This window comes from Hylobates moloch, unplaced genomic scaffold (genome assembly GCF_009828535.3).
Source record: "Hylobates moloch isolate HMO894 unplaced genomic scaffold, HMol_V3 SCAFFOLD_4, whole genome shotgun sequence".
Lineage (NCBI taxonomy): Eukaryota > Metazoa > Chordata > Mammalia > Primates > Hylobatidae > Hylobates > Hylobates moloch.
In genome coordinates, this window is record NW_026652279.1 from 89,722,943 (window position 1) to 89,739,462 (window position 16,520).

The following is a 16,520-nucleotide window of genomic DNA, read 5'->3' on the forward strand; positions in this document are numbered from 1 at the left end:
AGGCCACTGAGAAATGTTTCACATTGCTGCTGCCACCGCTGCCACCACCACCCCATCATCATTCCTCCACCCTTCCCCCCAACCAGGATTATATTAATTTTGTTAGGAAAACAAGGGCCAAAGGGTTACTTCGCAGGCAGCTGGCAGTCTCTGCTACAAGGGGATCAGTATGTTAAAACTGTAAGAGGTGGCGAAGTCCTAGTATTCTACCCAGTCCATTCGCCCTGTTCATATGAGAAAACTGAAGCTCAAAGCCACCAAAAGCCACACAGCTAACAAATGGTAACCTGGAGGCTTGAATCAATCTTCTCATCCTGAAACTGGTACCAGACTTTAGAACCAAAGTTGCAGTAAACCGTGTCTGTATATGCATGTGGGTTTAAAAGAAATTTTCTATATTGACTTTTCTCTAAAAACATAAACAAATATGCTCTAGTTTGTGGGGAAACTAAACTATATAGTCAGGCCAATCTTATATGGGAATATTTAAGGTATTTATAAACTATCAAGATTGTTCACATGTGACAGAACACCTGTCACATTCTGTTTCAGCAAGATTCCAAGAACATCGTAAGTGGGGACATCTTTATACGCGTCAGTGCCCTTCCCCTAAACCGAAGCAGAGCTCCATAAAAGGTATTCATGATTCACTTCGGACCTCGAAGAATACAGCCTCCTGTCTGTGCCAACCCATGAAAGCCAGTTCACAAAGCCCAAATGTCTCACAGGGACCTTTTAATGCGTTTTATGTCTTATTTGTTGTGCTTATCTGACAACTTCACAAGGCTAATAGACATCTCTAAAAATGTGTTGACATTTTAGTGCGTTCTGAATGTCCTTCAGTGTATTATCAAATTTGGACAGTGTAATATGGGACAGTGCAAATATTCCCCTGCGAATAGTAAAAAACAGACACAGCAATACAAATGTGCAGTTCAGCCCATATGTTGTATATATTATATACAAATATTATACCCCCAGTACAGCATTATAAAGTGCAGTGCTATAAATAGAATGCCAATTTCAGCTACCACCCACCCATTTGCTTAGTTGCAAAACATCCAGGCAACAAGCCAACTGATGCAGCCAGGAGTCACCCAGTCGCTTTCCCAAACCTCCAACCTCCGTTTCTCCCAGGGCTGCCACCCAGCAATGCCTTTCTTCCACTGAAGCCGATTCCAACCAAATTCAGTTGCTCCCCAAGACCAACTACAGCCTTCTCTGCCCGAGGTGCCCTAATATTTTTAATTACATGGCTGCCTAATTAATCATGCATGTAAACAATTACCAACTAACCTTGCTCTTTTCCCACACTTACTGAGCGCCTATAGAAATGCCAGAGTACACAAATGCAGCAAATTAATCCTTATTCGGAGAGCTTAAATACAAATAAAAACAGGCTGTCAAAGTTCCGGTGGGCTAACAAGAGCAGTGCACAATAACGCTACGTCTTTTCCTAAACTGCACCATTCTGCCATTACTAAAAAATCTGAAATTATTGCCTTTTCACACAAGCAAGTCTGGGTTAGAGGACAAAAACTCTGTAACAGTCTGAAAAGAAAATAATTTTTCGCTCAAGCTTTCAAACTTGAACAAATCTCATCATGAAAGTCAATTACAAGGCTGCTTTTTTTTTTTTTAACTTTTATCACATCGTTTTACGATAAAGGGGGGAAATGCCCTTGCGAGGAGAAAGGAAATAAAAAAGAATGGTCATTACAGCAGCAGGAGACCGGGCAAGCACTGCTCGCAGACCTGTCCCCTGATGTCCCCAGCGGAGACTCGAGACAGGAGCAAGCCTCCCCGCGGCGGCCTCCCCACCGCGCCCGCTCCCGCGGAGGCCCAGCGGGCGCCCCTGTCCTCCTCCGGGTCGGAATCCGGGAATGGCTGGCGCCGAGCTGGCCGCTTATCCTCAGAGGCCAGGGCACGTCCTGAAGGCCCTGCGGAGGGGCGCGCGGACACCAGGACCGCCGTCCTCGCCCACGGGGGTCGAGCAGGAGCCTCCGGGCCTCGGGGGCTGCCTCGCCGGCTCCCGTCCAGCCTCCCGCCCGGCGCGGGGCGCGCAGGACGGCGGAGCGCGGGCGGAAGGCAGGAGGGCGGGACCGCCGCCGCCGCTCGCGCTCTTTCAAAGTTTCTTCGGTGGCACAGTTCCTGCGCGCTTCCTGTGGGGGCGGCTGCTGCGCCCTCGCCGCCCCGTCGCCCGCCGGCTCCGGGCGGAGGAGGCTGGGAGACGCGAGTCCGGGGCCGGGGCGGCAGCGGGGACCCAGGACCGAAAGGGGCCGAGTGGGCACGCCTCGGGTCCCGGGGCCGAGTCCCACCTGGGCGCCGCGAGAGGGCGCTGCTGACGGCGCGGCGCGGCGGGGACCAGACGGCGGGACGCGCTCGCCGGCGGGGCAGGGCTGGGCCTCCCGGCGCCTCCCTCCCCGCGCCGACCGGGGCACGAGCGACTGTGCCCGCGAACCCCAAGCCTCGCCCTTGCGCGCCTGGCCGCCCGCTACTTACCCAGGGAGCAGGTGAGGAGCGCGAGCAGCGCCGGCGGCGCGAGCAGCCACCAGCAGGCGGGCGGCCGCATCCCGGCGGCGGAGGCTGCGCGCCCTACCTGGGCGCGGGGATGGGAGACGCGCGGGGAACGGAGCTGCGCCGCTGCCGCCGCCGCCGCCCTGCCGCCGCGGCTGACCCTTCTCTGCCGGCTCCCCTCCTCCCTCCTCCGTCTCCGCCGCGCCATCGCCGGCCGCGCCCTCTGGCGGCCGGGAGCGGGAGCACCCCTGTGCGCGCTTCCAGCGTCTGCCCGGCTCGCGGCTGCGGCTGGTGTCCGGCCCGACGGGCTGCGGTAGAGGTGGCCGCGGCTCTGCCCGCAGGGCGCCCTCCTTCGAGGCGTCTGACCTCTGCCCCCTCCAGCCACCAGCCTCCACCCCTCCTCTCCCTTCCTCCTCTCCGTCCCTCCTGACCTAGGCCCCGTCCGCTCCCTTCATGCCCTCCCACCTTACCGCCCCCATCAGTAGTTCTACCTGTGAAGTGGAAGCGAGCAGTACTTTTCCTCCCTGCTAATGTATTATCTGCTGTGGAAAAAAAAACAATGTAATCAATAGTTCAACTCTTAATATTGTTGGCACCAATGCTCTACTTTGATGAAGGTGTTTTTAATCAGCTCAACTAATTTACTTAATATCCCCTTTAAATGGAATTTGGCCAATAGCCTAGGTCTGGGATTTGGCTTTTAAACAAGTTTGTGTAAATGTAATTTTCTATAAATGTAATTTTAAGTGTTCACCATAATGGAAGAGAGTGGGTGTAATTTTATTCAAAATATAAAAATTAATTAAACTGGAATACACAGAAGTGGAGCGATGTGGGAGTGCCTCCTGTTCCCGCAGGACTGCCAAGGGCCTTCCTCCCCAGCCCTGTAGAGTGGTGGCCCTGATAGGGGACTGGCCGTGTTGTGTTGTGTGGTGCACTGAAGGGGAAAGCATTGCAAGTAAGAACTAGAGACTCCCTTCAGTGGTTCTGAACTCCTTCGTGCCTCCCTCAAGCCTTGGCTCACTTCTGTTTCCAAGGAAGTGCACAGGACCAAGTGCTTTTCCCGGCCCTAGTTTAGCCCATGACCTCTTGAAGGCAGTATCTGTGTTTTCCTTAATATTTACTCATTTGTTAGGTACCTACTATGTGACTGCAACTCTGCTAAGCACCCTAGGAATGCCAGTATCTTTCACATGGACATACAACATTCACCTACTTGCTAAACATTTATGGAGGAGGCCCTGGCAATACAAGTAGGATGTCCTGGAGACAGAGCAGCAGGTGCTGAATAAACGTTTGTAGGCTTGAGCCCTCTTAACTTGAATGCCTTTAGGGGACTTAGGCTCTAATGCCTTAGGACAGTATTGTCTGCAATTGTGCAATACCTGCTGCAATTGTTTTGAAAAGGAGGCCTGGAGAGAAAGAATTTTCTGTGTGTGGTTTATATTGACTTCTTAAAACTGGGAACTAAATATTTCACGTGTGATCCATTTAGTGTGAATGCAAATAGTTCCCTTTTGTTCCATTCGCCCAAGGTTTATGGGCTCTTGTCAATACCATTTTGATGGGAGGAAAAAGAAATGTAGGGATCCTTCCATTTCGTTTCTTAGTGAAGCATTTCAAATCTATGGTTGACTGAATTCATTGCTTTTATCCTTGGGAAATTCTCAAGCTTACCTGCCTAGTAGTTCTAGATTGTTTCCAATTTCCAGAGCTGTTTTTGCTTTTTTCCAAGAAAATATTCCTTGCATATGTGGAGTAGTAAGCATTTAACCAAACTGTGTTTAATTAGACACAGAAGACTAATAAGCAGGGTCAAATGCCTCTCCACGTGGGTAAGCAACTCCTGGTGCTTAATCAATATTTTCATGGAAATTCATCATGTTACAGTATTACTATGTTCCAGAACAAGGTGTGGAAAATTAAGCCCTAAGGACAACAGAGAACACAGTTTAAGTAATAAACTTGCCCTGGTGTCCTTCCTTTCCACAGTAGACATAGATAAATGGCATATTACAAAGCTCCATAACTCATATTTTAAAAAGAATTGCCTTTCACTTACCCTAGTCATATGATAAAGGGACTTGCTGGGAGTTCTGTCTCCCAATCACATGTCGGGAGAGTTTCCTAGAGCAACATACTCATGAGGATACTAACAGATACATGATAGGCACTGCTTGCCTATAACATTGACTGTAAAGGAACAACTCTAAGTAGAAAAAAAATCCTATAAACTGTAAGATTGTGATATGAAAACAAGCAAGGCATCTTCTTGGGATTCACTCAACATAATCCCAGCTGTCACCTCCACGCTGGCCCCTGAAACTTTCTTTGTTGAGGGGCAGGGGAAGAAGCAAGGAGCCATCTTTTGTTGGGGAAGGCACTGTTGCAACCTGGTTAAAACAGACTGGTAATTTTAAAGATAATTTTCTAAATACTAAAGGAGAACATAAAGACATACTAAAACCATTGGGAGCCAAATAATCTAATGAACAAATTCCAAACAGGTGGTTTGTGATCTTACGACAGTTATACTTGAGGCCCAAAAGGCTGAACTCCATTCATTCATTCAAATGATAGGGACCACTTCTAGCTGATGTGCCCTTTGCTAAGCTCTGGGGCAGATATTAAAGAGCATAAAACATGGTCCTGGGCCCAAGAACTCACAGTCCAGTTAGGGAGACAAAAAATGTCCATAACTAACTTTGCTACCTTGTTATAAATGCTTTCACATGCGTAGATCAGAGCACTTTGGAACACACAGGGAAAAACAAAATCTCTCAGGGCCTTTGGAATCTGTAAGAAGAGAAGCGACTGTTGTGCAGGATCTTAAAGGAGAAATAGCAGGTTCCTGAGCTGAGAAAAGAGGACAGGCGCCCCAGGCTGAGGCACAGCACGAATGTGCAAATCAGACAACAGCAGTGTGGCAGGTGGGGAGAGGGGCTGCAAGACGGAACAGCTTCTCACTGTGCCCCCTCCAGCCTGCTACCTCTCTCCTGTGACTTGGAAGGGGCCTCCCGGGCACCCCGTTTGTATACTAGCAAAGCCCAAAGGGCATATTCCAACTCTTCCCACTCGGTGCCCTTTCACTCTGTGTCAGGCCTAAAGCGGATTAGCAGTCAACACATTTCAGGAGGACTATTCTCTTCCTGCATAAAACAGCAGGTTTATGAATTATGAGTGGTCTCGAGGATTATTTTCCAAACCTAAAATCAGGTCTTAAGATTTAATAGTGAAATAGAATGTCTAAAACAGGGTCTCCGGGACTTAAGATCATTATAATATCAGACCTATGCTACAGTACTGTAATCATCTGCTAACCATCCCCACACTCCACAATCAGTGCACACTGAGGGGTTACAGGAGAAAGACTCATCACTTGTACCTTATGCTTGAGCGTTTTGGGAAGGAAGATAATCTATGTTCCCCGTAGAGAAGAGGGAGACAGGAAGAGAGGGAGCAAAACTTTCATCACTCAGAGAGGACCCAGAGCCACAGCCCCACTGCATGTACTCAGGAAGAATCCTTTGATGAGATACGGTGGTTTCTTTAATGCCCTCGGGGAGCTTGTCTCACATTGCTTCCAAAGCTATTCAAAAATTATAGCCAAGGCCAGGCGCAGTGGCTCACACCTGTAATCCCAGCATTTTGGGAGGCTGAGGCGGGTGGATCATTTGAGATCGGGCGTTCAACATCAGCCTGGCCAATGTAGTGAAAGTCCATCTCTACTAAAAATATAAAAATTAGCTGGGCATGGTGGCACACGCCTGTACTCCCAGTTAATCAGGAGGCGGAGGCAGGAGAATCGTTTGAACTGGGGAGGTAGAGGTTTCAGTGAGCCAAGATCGCGCCACTGCACTCCAGCCTGGGCGACAGTGAGAAAAAAAAAAAAAAAAAATATATATATATATATATATATAGGCAAAACCCATTCTGTCAAACCAAACTTTCAACCAAGATTTTTATTCAAAGAGGCTTAACAAAGGGATTCTCACAGCCTAACAACCCTGAACCAAAATCCAGGAAATATAACAGGTTACCATCTCAGCAGACCACCCAGGAAAGCCCAGAAATCTGAAGCCATCGACATTTGAAGACAGAGTGATATAAAGCCTGTCTACAAGAATGAGCTATCCTAGAAACTTCTAATCAGAAATAGATGATCTACTTGGCTGTTTTGCTCTCCTTTCTAGAATCACATATCCTTCTGTTCTCAGTAAAGATCAGGAATCACTCATAGCAGGCATGACAGGAAGTGTCTGCATTTGACTTTTACTAAGAACAGAAGGCGTGGGGCATGATTATTCAGCAGCCCACACGAAATGTGTTGGTGTTTTTGGTGCTGTTGCTAATAAGTAGTTGTTCATTTTACAACAGCTGCTTTCAGATGTAGGATCTTGCTTAATAAGCTCAACAAAAATTGTATGTATTTGTGACAAATGTATCACGGAGTAACTGCATGTATGAGGCCCTCATGTGGCATGCTGAGTTTGGAGGAAAATGCATTTTCCTGGGGGAGATCACAGTCTAGTTAGGAGGACCAGGACATACAGAAATAGCCATAAACCCACCCGGAACATGGAAATCCCCTAAGAAGCGTACGAACAAGGGCAAGGAGAAGGAAAGCACATTCATTAGTGGGGCTGCATGGGGTCTCACCGAGATGGCGCAGTTGCCAAGAGAGAAGGGGAGAAGGCATTCCAAGCAGAGGGGACAGGCAAGAAATGCCATGGGAGACCGAGGGTTCAGAGACTGAGGGGCTGTTCAGTTTGGCCAGCACAAGAGGGAACATGGAGGAGAGGCTGGTTAGGACCACACTGAGCAGCAGCTTGGGCACCGTGCTAGGAAAATGGCCTTCCCTTGAGTGGGGCAATGAACAGTGGATAGATAGAAGGATGTTTCAGCAGGTGATGACCAAAACCTCCACTACAAGACTGTAGCTCGTAAGGCCTACCTGGTGTCCTAACTCGGCAACCCCTATCAGAAAAATAATGAATATTTCAATTGTGATGAATTCACATGATGAACACTCAGTTCACGTGAGTTGGGTACTGATTTCATGATTGGTCAGTGCTGTGAGAAGTTTAATTCAGTGTTAATGTTGTGGATGGATTAGAGAGGGGAAGGAAAGAAAAAAGACTGGCTAGAAAAAATTATGAGGAAAGGGGAAAGGAAAACTAACATGTACTGAACACATGCAGTAGCTAGGCACTCTGCCAGTTACTTTCGAATACATTATTTCAGTTAACCCCACACCAAAAAAAGAAAAAAGAAAAACCTATGACAGGACTACTATTCCCACTTTACAAGATTAGTAAACTGAGTCTCAGGCAGGTCGAATACCAACAGCCAGAACTGCCTTTAATGGAAACCCTGTTATTTAACGGAAGTAGTAGCAACAGGAATCGAAGGGAAGGGATTGCTGTGAGGGCACAACACAGGTCAGATCAATTGTACTTGCGAGTGAGTCGATACTGGCTGGAGCAAAGAGAGAGGCCACAGAGGAGACAAATGAGGCAATTAACTAAAATGGAGATCTGCCAGAGGAATGAGTTTGTGGAGAAAAAGGAAAGATTATGATTACTGCTAGTGTAAGTGACAGCAATGCCCTCACGTTATCAATAGATGCATAGTAATAGCTAACCTTTACTGAAATGCTTGTTATATACCATGCACTATATTAAGCGCTATACATACTTTATTTCATGTTGAATAATATTTAGTTTTCCAAACAGCTTTATGACTATCATTCTTTAGGGAGATTAGGTAGCTTGCCTAAGGACAGTGATTCTCTTAGGGGTCCCTGACACTCAGGGTATCCAGGTTTGCAAGGTCAAAACTACTTTTATAGCAATACTAACACATTACTTGCTTTTACTGCGTGTGTATTTCCACCAATGGTGCAAAAGCAATCATGGATAAAAGTGCTATCTACTGCTGTAGCACTAGTCAAGGTAGTGGCACCGAACTATGCTTACAGTGAGAAAACAAACAAAATAAGCCAAGTTCACTTACAAGGTCCTTGATGAAGCAGTAAAAATTACCGAGTTTATTAAATTACACCCTTGAGTATTCATCTTTGTAATATTTTGTGTAACGAGTTGAGGGGTAAGCATAAAAGTACTTCTACGTACTAAAGCATGATGTCTCAAGAAAAAACACTTGTGAGATTGCTTGAGTTGCAAGCTGAACTAGCTGCATTTTTCATGTAACGCCATGTTTAATTGACTGAAAAATTGACAAACTTAGGTTATTCAGGTTTGGGGCTGGGTATTTTCTCAAAAATAAAAGGAGCCTGTCACTTTAAGGAAAACAACTGATGTAATTTGTTTACAGTAATACAAATCAACCTTCCAAGTGAAATTAGAATTTTGGAAAACTTGTATGTGCTGCCATGAGTTTAACAGCTTCCCCATCCTTAAAGACTTTTTAATGAGATCAATGGTGGTGTTCACAAATGTGATTTTAAAATATTGTATAATGAAATGTCTCAACCCTTGGAAGATCTGCATACTTTGATGAAACAGTATTTTCCAAATGACCCTTTTTCAACTACATATCTGTGTGAGGCTGCATTTTCTTCCTTTACGTCATCCAAAATAAATAAAATGAAGAAACAAATTATGAGAATCTACCTGTCTTCTATTAAGCTAGACATTACAGGGATCTGCAAAAATGTAAAACAATGATACACTTCTCATGAATTTTTTTGTTTGGAAAATGTATTTTTCATAAAAACAACATATTAACATATGATAGGCTTATTATTGTTCATTTAAAATGAATTAATACATATGTTTAAATTTCTGTTTTAATTCTAATACAGTAAATATTCACAGATGTAACCCACATAAATGAATGCTCTTTGGAGTCCTCAATTTTTCAGAATGTAAAGGGGTCCTGAGACCACAAAGTTTGAAAACTGCCAGCTTAGGACACATAATTTGTACACTGTGGAAGCCAGTACTAAAATCCTGATCAACCTAACTCCAAAACCCTTTCTCTTACCCACTGCACTTGGTTACTCCCTGTTTAGTTTTAGATCTGCTGTATTTGAGGTGCCAGATTTCTAAGAAGCCAACTTGGGCTCAAAGTCACCTTTTACCCCCAATCATTAGAGATTTAAAATAATAAGTATCAGATGGGCAAGGTTATGCCATGGTAACAAACAACCCAACATTTTCAGTGGCTTAACATAACAAAGGCTTTCTTAGTCATGCCAAGTCATGCCAAGCCTGCTGCAGTGTGGGCGACCCTCCAGGCCAGCTGTTCCCCATTGTTAGTGCTCTAGGCTGGCCACATCTCAACTCAAGTTCTCCACAATCGTTGTTGCCGGGGAAGGGTGTGCTGGAGCGCCAAGCACCAGCAATCCAGTGCTCCCAGTGAAAGTGTCACAAGTCACTTCTGCTCATGTTTCATTGAAGGGGGAGAAAGCACTGTCCCAGAACAGAGGAGAGCTGGGTATTGGTGGTGGTTACCGGTTGAAGGTGTACAGGTTCTTGGTGGTTTGAACAAAGAATTGGGCAAAACGCACAAAGCAAGGAAAGAATGGTGCAACAAAAGCAGAGATTTATAGAAAACAGAAGTACACACTCCACAGAGTGGGAGTGGTCTGAGCATAGGGGCTCAAGAGCCCAGTTCCAGAATTTTCTGGGGTTTAAATACCCTCTAAAGGTTCCCATTGGTCACTTAGTATACACCCTATGCACATGAAATAGTGGTCCGCAATCAGAGGGTTAAGTGAAGGTACAAAAGTTACACCCTATGCAAACGTCTGATTGGTTGTGGAAAGCAACCAATCAGAGGCTGAAGTGAAGGTACAAAGTTACACTTCTATGCAGACAAAGACTTGACCGGCAATTAGTCTGATTGGTTGAGGAAAGCAACCAATCAGTGGCTGAAGCGAAGTTACAAAGTTACACTCCAATGCAAACTGATTGGTTGTGGAAACCAACCAATCATTGATACTTTCAATTTTCCATCTGCCACACAGAAAAGGGGGTGGGGGTTTGCAAAAGTAGGCATCTCAGGTCCTTTTATTACTTAGGTGTGGAAAGTTGGGGTTTTCCTTTTGATATAGTTCTAGGAAGTTAGCATGAATCGGCCTTAGGTTCCCTGCTTCCAGACCCCATTCTCATGCCTCAGTGGCACTGCACTGCCAATAATCCTCCCCTTGCTCTACACTTCCAAGCTAAAACACCTCATCTTCTGCTTTGAAAAGATGCTGTGCTAGATGCTAGAGAATGAAACAAGGCTGAGAATTCAGCTTCTGCCCTTCAGGAACTCACAAAATCTCTGAAAAGATAAAACTACGAATAATGTCATCTTACTTTAGTACAGCTCTTTACCACCTACCAAGTAACCACACAAATAATTACTGAACGGGGCAATTATAAGAGAGGTCCAGATGAATTGAACAGTTTGGAGTGTGCTTGGTGAAGGAAACCTCTGACATGGATGATTGAGGACGGTTTCAGGGAGAAGGTGAGATTTCAATAGAGGTCATGAAATGAGGGAAGACTCCAAACTAGTAGAAATAGAAAAGGGGGAAAATGAAGAAGACATGAAGTCAGTGAAGCAAGCGATATTTGCAGGATGGCAAGTAGACCAATGTGGCCACAGTTCATCATGTCAGGAACAGTATTGCTAGCACACAAAGATGGGGTGAAAAGACAGGAAAGCTGTCTGGAGAGGCCAGTAGCAAGCCCAGCAATGGGGCACTGGCCTTGGGGAGGACCCAAGTCCCAGCCAAGGATGAGAGGGTATGGCTGACCAGATCCACTGGAAAGGAGGCCACAGGGCCCTGAGGACTTCTAGTCATCTACAGGAGGAATGTTAGGCATAGAAATACATACATCATTTATTTTACTTGAAGAAGCTAGAACCAAAACATGCTTTATGTCTTTTTTCCCTAAAAAATGTACTTTCTTCATAATTTCCCAACTGCAATAACAATAAAATAGCTGTGGCATAATTGTTTCACACAAATGAAAATATAATTTTCAGAAATAGCATTTTGCTAGCATTAAGTCAAACGGATGTTGGAATTATCTTGTTTAAATTAAATTGTCATGTTCTTTGGCTCTACAGAGTAGGCAAGTGTTGTTTCCATTTCCCTGCTGTGTACATTGACACCTACTTTGTGAGAGACATGAGATAAAAGAGAAGAAAGCAGGAAACCCCAAATTTTGAGATGCATGTGATGTGTGCGCTCAAGGAAGCTGCCATGATTCATTGAAGGACCTTAGGGGACCGATTGACAATAGGGAGAAATTGAAGTAGGGCAGTGGTAACAGAAAAGATACTGCAAGATGAAACATTACAGGTGTAGAATTTAAGGGACCTTTGAATGATCGGAATCAATGTATTATTCTTTCTATTATCCCACTAGATAACAACCCTTAGTTTGCTCAAATGCTTGAAGTAAATTTTAGACTATACAACGTTAAAACAAGTAAGGAAGTTGTGGCAAGACTCTTGACGCCTTAAATGGCAAGTTTACAAAGCTGTACTTTCTTCTGTAGTCAGTGGGAACCATTGTGTGTTGAGAGACTGACACTCATCTAAGTAGCCCACTAAGAAGACTTAAGGGCAGAGTCCAGGATGTACTGGGAAGAGTCTAGACAGATGATAGTGAGACTTGCTTGAAGACATTTGCAATAGTCTAGACATAATAAGGAAATGAACTAGAGTGGTGGCTACAGAATTAGCAAAATAAGGTGGATGAAAGAGCTATCATGAAGGATATATCAAAAAGACTTAGGATTAACCAGACTGAACTAAAAAAATGATCCTGAAGTTTGGAATCTGAATGGCTAAGTACCATGGTTAGAGAAGTCGGAGAGAAGAGCTTGTTAAGTGAAAAAGATCTGGTTTTCCATCTTGGACAAATTGCATTTGAAGTGAGGGTGAACCATCTGCAAAGAAATGTTCAGTAATCAGGTAGACACAATGACTGGAGCTTAGAGAATAGTTATCAACTAAAATACAGATGTGAAGTGACCCACAAAAGAGTGAGAAGAGAAACGGGAGTTATTCAGGATAAAGAGTGGCGATTGGCATAACACCAAGTTGGGGACATCAGCTTGGGAGCTGTTCAGTTTTTTCCCTCTTGACACCAAACTTCGTGTCTTTTCCAACACTACTTCTCCAACTCTCTGACACCAACTGGGTGTCCAACAGTTCAATTCAATTCTGACACTTCCAAGCTTCTAATCAAGGCGTGGTCTTTCTGGCAACTAGCCCTCATCCTGAGGCTATCTAGGAGCCCACTGAGACCATTAGAACAAAAGAAGCTCTTGTCACCTCTGTCACTTGAAGTTTCAAGGGTTTTAGCAGCTCTGTGCTAGGAACGAGGGACAAAGACCAAATATCTTTCTATGGTATCACAAGGGCCATTGTCCTGAGGAAGAGAAGCTAGTGGCAAAGCAGAGAGGTAGGAGTGAACCACATTAGGCAATGTCATGGAAACAATGCAGACGTGTTTCAGAAAGGGACAGAAAGTGAACATTTAGCTTTCTTTTTGACTCTCCAGCATCTGAGCCCCTTTGCTATGTTTGGGGAATTTATCATCTATTAGGTAAAGCCTGATTACTTTCCCAGCCTCCCTTGCAGCTAGGATGCAGGGGTACCTGGACTCTGCCCAACAGCACCTGTGCCTCAGGCTCTGCGTAAGAAGCGAGGGATGCTGCAGGATACACGACAGTGAATAGTAGCAGCAGTGACAGGTGCAGGTAGCGTTGGTGCCTCCCATAGCGTAAGCAGCAGCATCCAAGGCTGGCAGCAGATTCCCTGGATCCATCTCTGGCATGATTTTGGGACTTATTCTTGGCTTCCTAGCCTCCTCGACTGATTCCCTGCGCATCCACCATGACCACCCCATTCCCCTACATTATTTGAGCCACCTAATATTCTTATCTTCCTTTTCTCCCTAAATCAGCCACAGTTATTTCTGTTGCTTGCAACCAAGACCCACAAACAGTATGGAAAGACTGTCAACAATGTCAAGTACTGCAGGTTGTCCAAGAAGGCATTTGGTTGCATGATCTGGATATTTGAGAATTTAGGCAGGTGTCTAGTAATAAGAATAAAATATCACTAGGAGTAGAAAAGAGAGTGAATCCAAAGATAACGCTTATCTGACCCTATGTCTGAGATCAACACTGTGCTAACCAACAATGTGGATTTGGTTATAGACTGCAGGAGGACTCATTAATGGACCAATTGTTAAAAGTATGAGGGCTTCTCATTCTCAGGGCTACATTTTGTATGCTAAGGAGTTTTTTGATTCTTCTTCTTTCTTCCTCCAACAGAGGCAGGCCCACTCTTAGCATTATAACTAAGAAGAAATCCCACAGATTTATCCAGTGGGGCCTTGGAAAGATCTGATTATCCAGAAAACCACCATATCCTTCTCTTTCCCCCCACTCTTCTCCGTCACTTTATGGAGTAAACCTGAGTCTTGAACTTAGCACCCTAAGCTCTTCACACTCTGGGGTCAACCTTTCTACCATCGGTTCTGCCTCTCTCTTCCCTCACTTGTCCCAAGGTGCATCAGGGCTCACACCACATTTTATAAAAGTCTTTTCTTCTTCCAACTATATAAAGAAACACTGCAATGTTTTCCTTCTTTTTTTTTTTTCTTTTTTTTTGAGACGGAGTCTTGCTCTGTCTCCTAGGCTGGAGTGCAGTGGCACCATCTCAACTCACTGCAACCTCTGCCTCCCAGGTTCAAGCAATTCTCCTGCCTCAGCCTGCCTCCTGAGTAGCTGGGATTACAAGCACACGCCACCATGCCCAGCTAATTTTTCTATTTTTTTAGTAGAGACAGGGTTTCACCACGTTGGCCAGGCTGGTCTCAAACTCCTGACCTTGTGATCTGCCCTCCACGGCCTACCAAAGTGCTCCCAAGGTGTGAGCCACCGCGCCCGGCCGCAATGTTTTCCTTCTAACTAGTATTCCCACCCCTGACAATTGTTCTGCCTGGAGAAATCACAGGGCCCCCTGTAAGATTCAGGTGGAATATCGCTTATTCAGGAAAGTCATCCTGAGGCCTCCACACCTTGGATCAAATGACAGTGTCCCTGTTTCTGTTCACTTTTATCAGAACTCCCTACACAGGCAGCTATGCACCATATCTGCCTATATCTAGTTATAAATTGTATGTGTGCTGCTACCACACATAGTACCAATCATGTATATTAAAACACACAAATATAGAACAAATTAAAGGATGAGATAAAAAATGTTAAGGCAAGTTTTTATGTTTTTTTCTTCCCATATCTCAATAGATTGTCTTGTCTCCACCGCCACCCCGAGCCCAGGGTGCACACATTTCGTCCATATTTCTATCACGTTCGTAGCATCAATCACATTCTATTACAATTCTATTGTGATACCCTGTCCAGTTTGTCATTGCATCTGCACAGTACCTGACACAAAGGTCAGGTACTTATAGTGCTGAAATAATTAACTTATATAACATTAGAAGTAGTTTGTTTGTTTGTTTGTTTTTGAGGCAGAACCTCCCTCTCTTGCCCAGGCTGGAGTGCAATCTCGGCTCACTGTAACCTCCACTTCCTGGATTCAAGTGATTCTCCAGCATCAGCCTCCAGAGTAGCTGGGATTACAGATGTGCAACACCATGCCCAGCTAATTTTTGTATTTTTAGTAGAAACGGTTTTCACTATGTTGGCCAGGCTGGTCTCAAACTCCTGAGCTCAGATGATCCACCCACCTCGGCCTCCCAAAGTGCTGGGATTACAGACATGAGCCACCTTGCCCGGCCCTTAGAAATAGTTTTTTAAAATAGATAGTTTTGAGTTCCCATCATTTTCTTAGTAATGACAGATTGCAGAATTTGGTGTTTTGACTGACTTACCTGAATAACTGCAGTTTAAAAGTCAAGTGGATTCCTTTCCTTCATTTAAACAGTCCTGACACGTGTGCTCCGTTAGGTTTCCTCTTCAGTCAGTCACAGATTGATGCCTTAGAGCACAAATGAATGACAATCCAATCCATAGTCTAGGGCTATTTTAAAAATCCAGACATGGGTTTGTTTATTAAATGAAGTATCTGGATATTACCATCTCAGCTAGGACTGGGTCATTAATTTGCAAATGTGAAAGTCTTCCCCCAAACAAGCCAAAAACCCAGTTATTCATGCAGGTCTAGAATCGGAGAAGAGAGAGAGAGAGAGGGAAAAAAAAAAAGAAACCAATAGGAATATACTTTAAACAGTCACAATTCCCATTTCTGAAAATTCTATTCAGTTTGGGCATTCAAGCCTCAGTGCTTTTTCTTATGAGAATTATCTGACTGTGAAGTACTTGTAGAAAATAGAATCATTTAAAAACACTGTTATATTGTGGTCCTCCACAACTTTCTGCCCAGTTGTTTAAATTGCATTGTTGATAGCAGAGCTACGTAGGCAACAATGTATTAATGTGTTAATAATTAGGCCTGTGAGTCCAATGAGGACAGCCATATTCGCTTGCTCACCATGTGACTGCCTGGTGGGAAGGCGGCTGGGTGGATGTGTCTTGGCTCTACGCTGTGCTCTATAGCTTCATTACTCAGCATCCCTCCAATTAATCCTCAAAGCATAACCTCTTCTTTTTTTTTAATTTGAAAAAAGAGTAATTTGAAATAGGTCTCTAAAGCGTCTTAACTGAGCACTTATTCTTTATTTTGTTCCCTGTTTACTTCTCCCTCAAGACAACATTAAATTTCTGCTAGGGGCTACTTGGTAACAATAATATGGGTGAATACACATGCTGTCTGTTTGGAATGCAGCTTTTGTTTGGGAAACTGATTGATAAGGACATTGGCTGTAGACTGTGTATAGTTAAAGGAGTCCAGGTTTGCACTGGGGTTTGGGGTAATCAGATGACTCATTCAATCTTCCCCTGGGGGTTTATTCCTAAGTGTCACACAACCAAGGAACAGTAGCCAAATACTGCTTGATCAATAACTAGGAAGGCCCCATTGCCAGATTAATAGTT

At 44.6% G+C, this 16,520-nt stretch overlaps 1 protein-coding gene across 5 annotated transcripts in view; it reads right to left on the reverse strand.

Moving 5' to 3' along the window:
• The window catches only part of B3GLCT (beta 3-glucosyltransferase), a 137,953-nt gene extending 135,268 nt beyond the window's left edge, over positions 1–2,685 (reverse strand). For 4 of the 5 annotated variants that reach the window (XM_058437706.1, XM_058437704.1, XM_032150531.2 and 1 more), the window contains exon 1: positions 2,503–2,654. In XM_058437706.1, coding sequence (XP_058293689.1) covers positions 2,503–2,572 — 70 coding nt within the window. In that variant the 5' untranslated portion in view covers positions 2,573–2,654. Of the gene's footprint in view, positions 1–2,502 lie in introns of all 5 variants that reach the window. The other variant, XM_032150532.2, reaches the window with a different exon arrangement.
• Between the last annotated feature and the right edge of the window lie 13,835 nt (positions 2,686–16,520).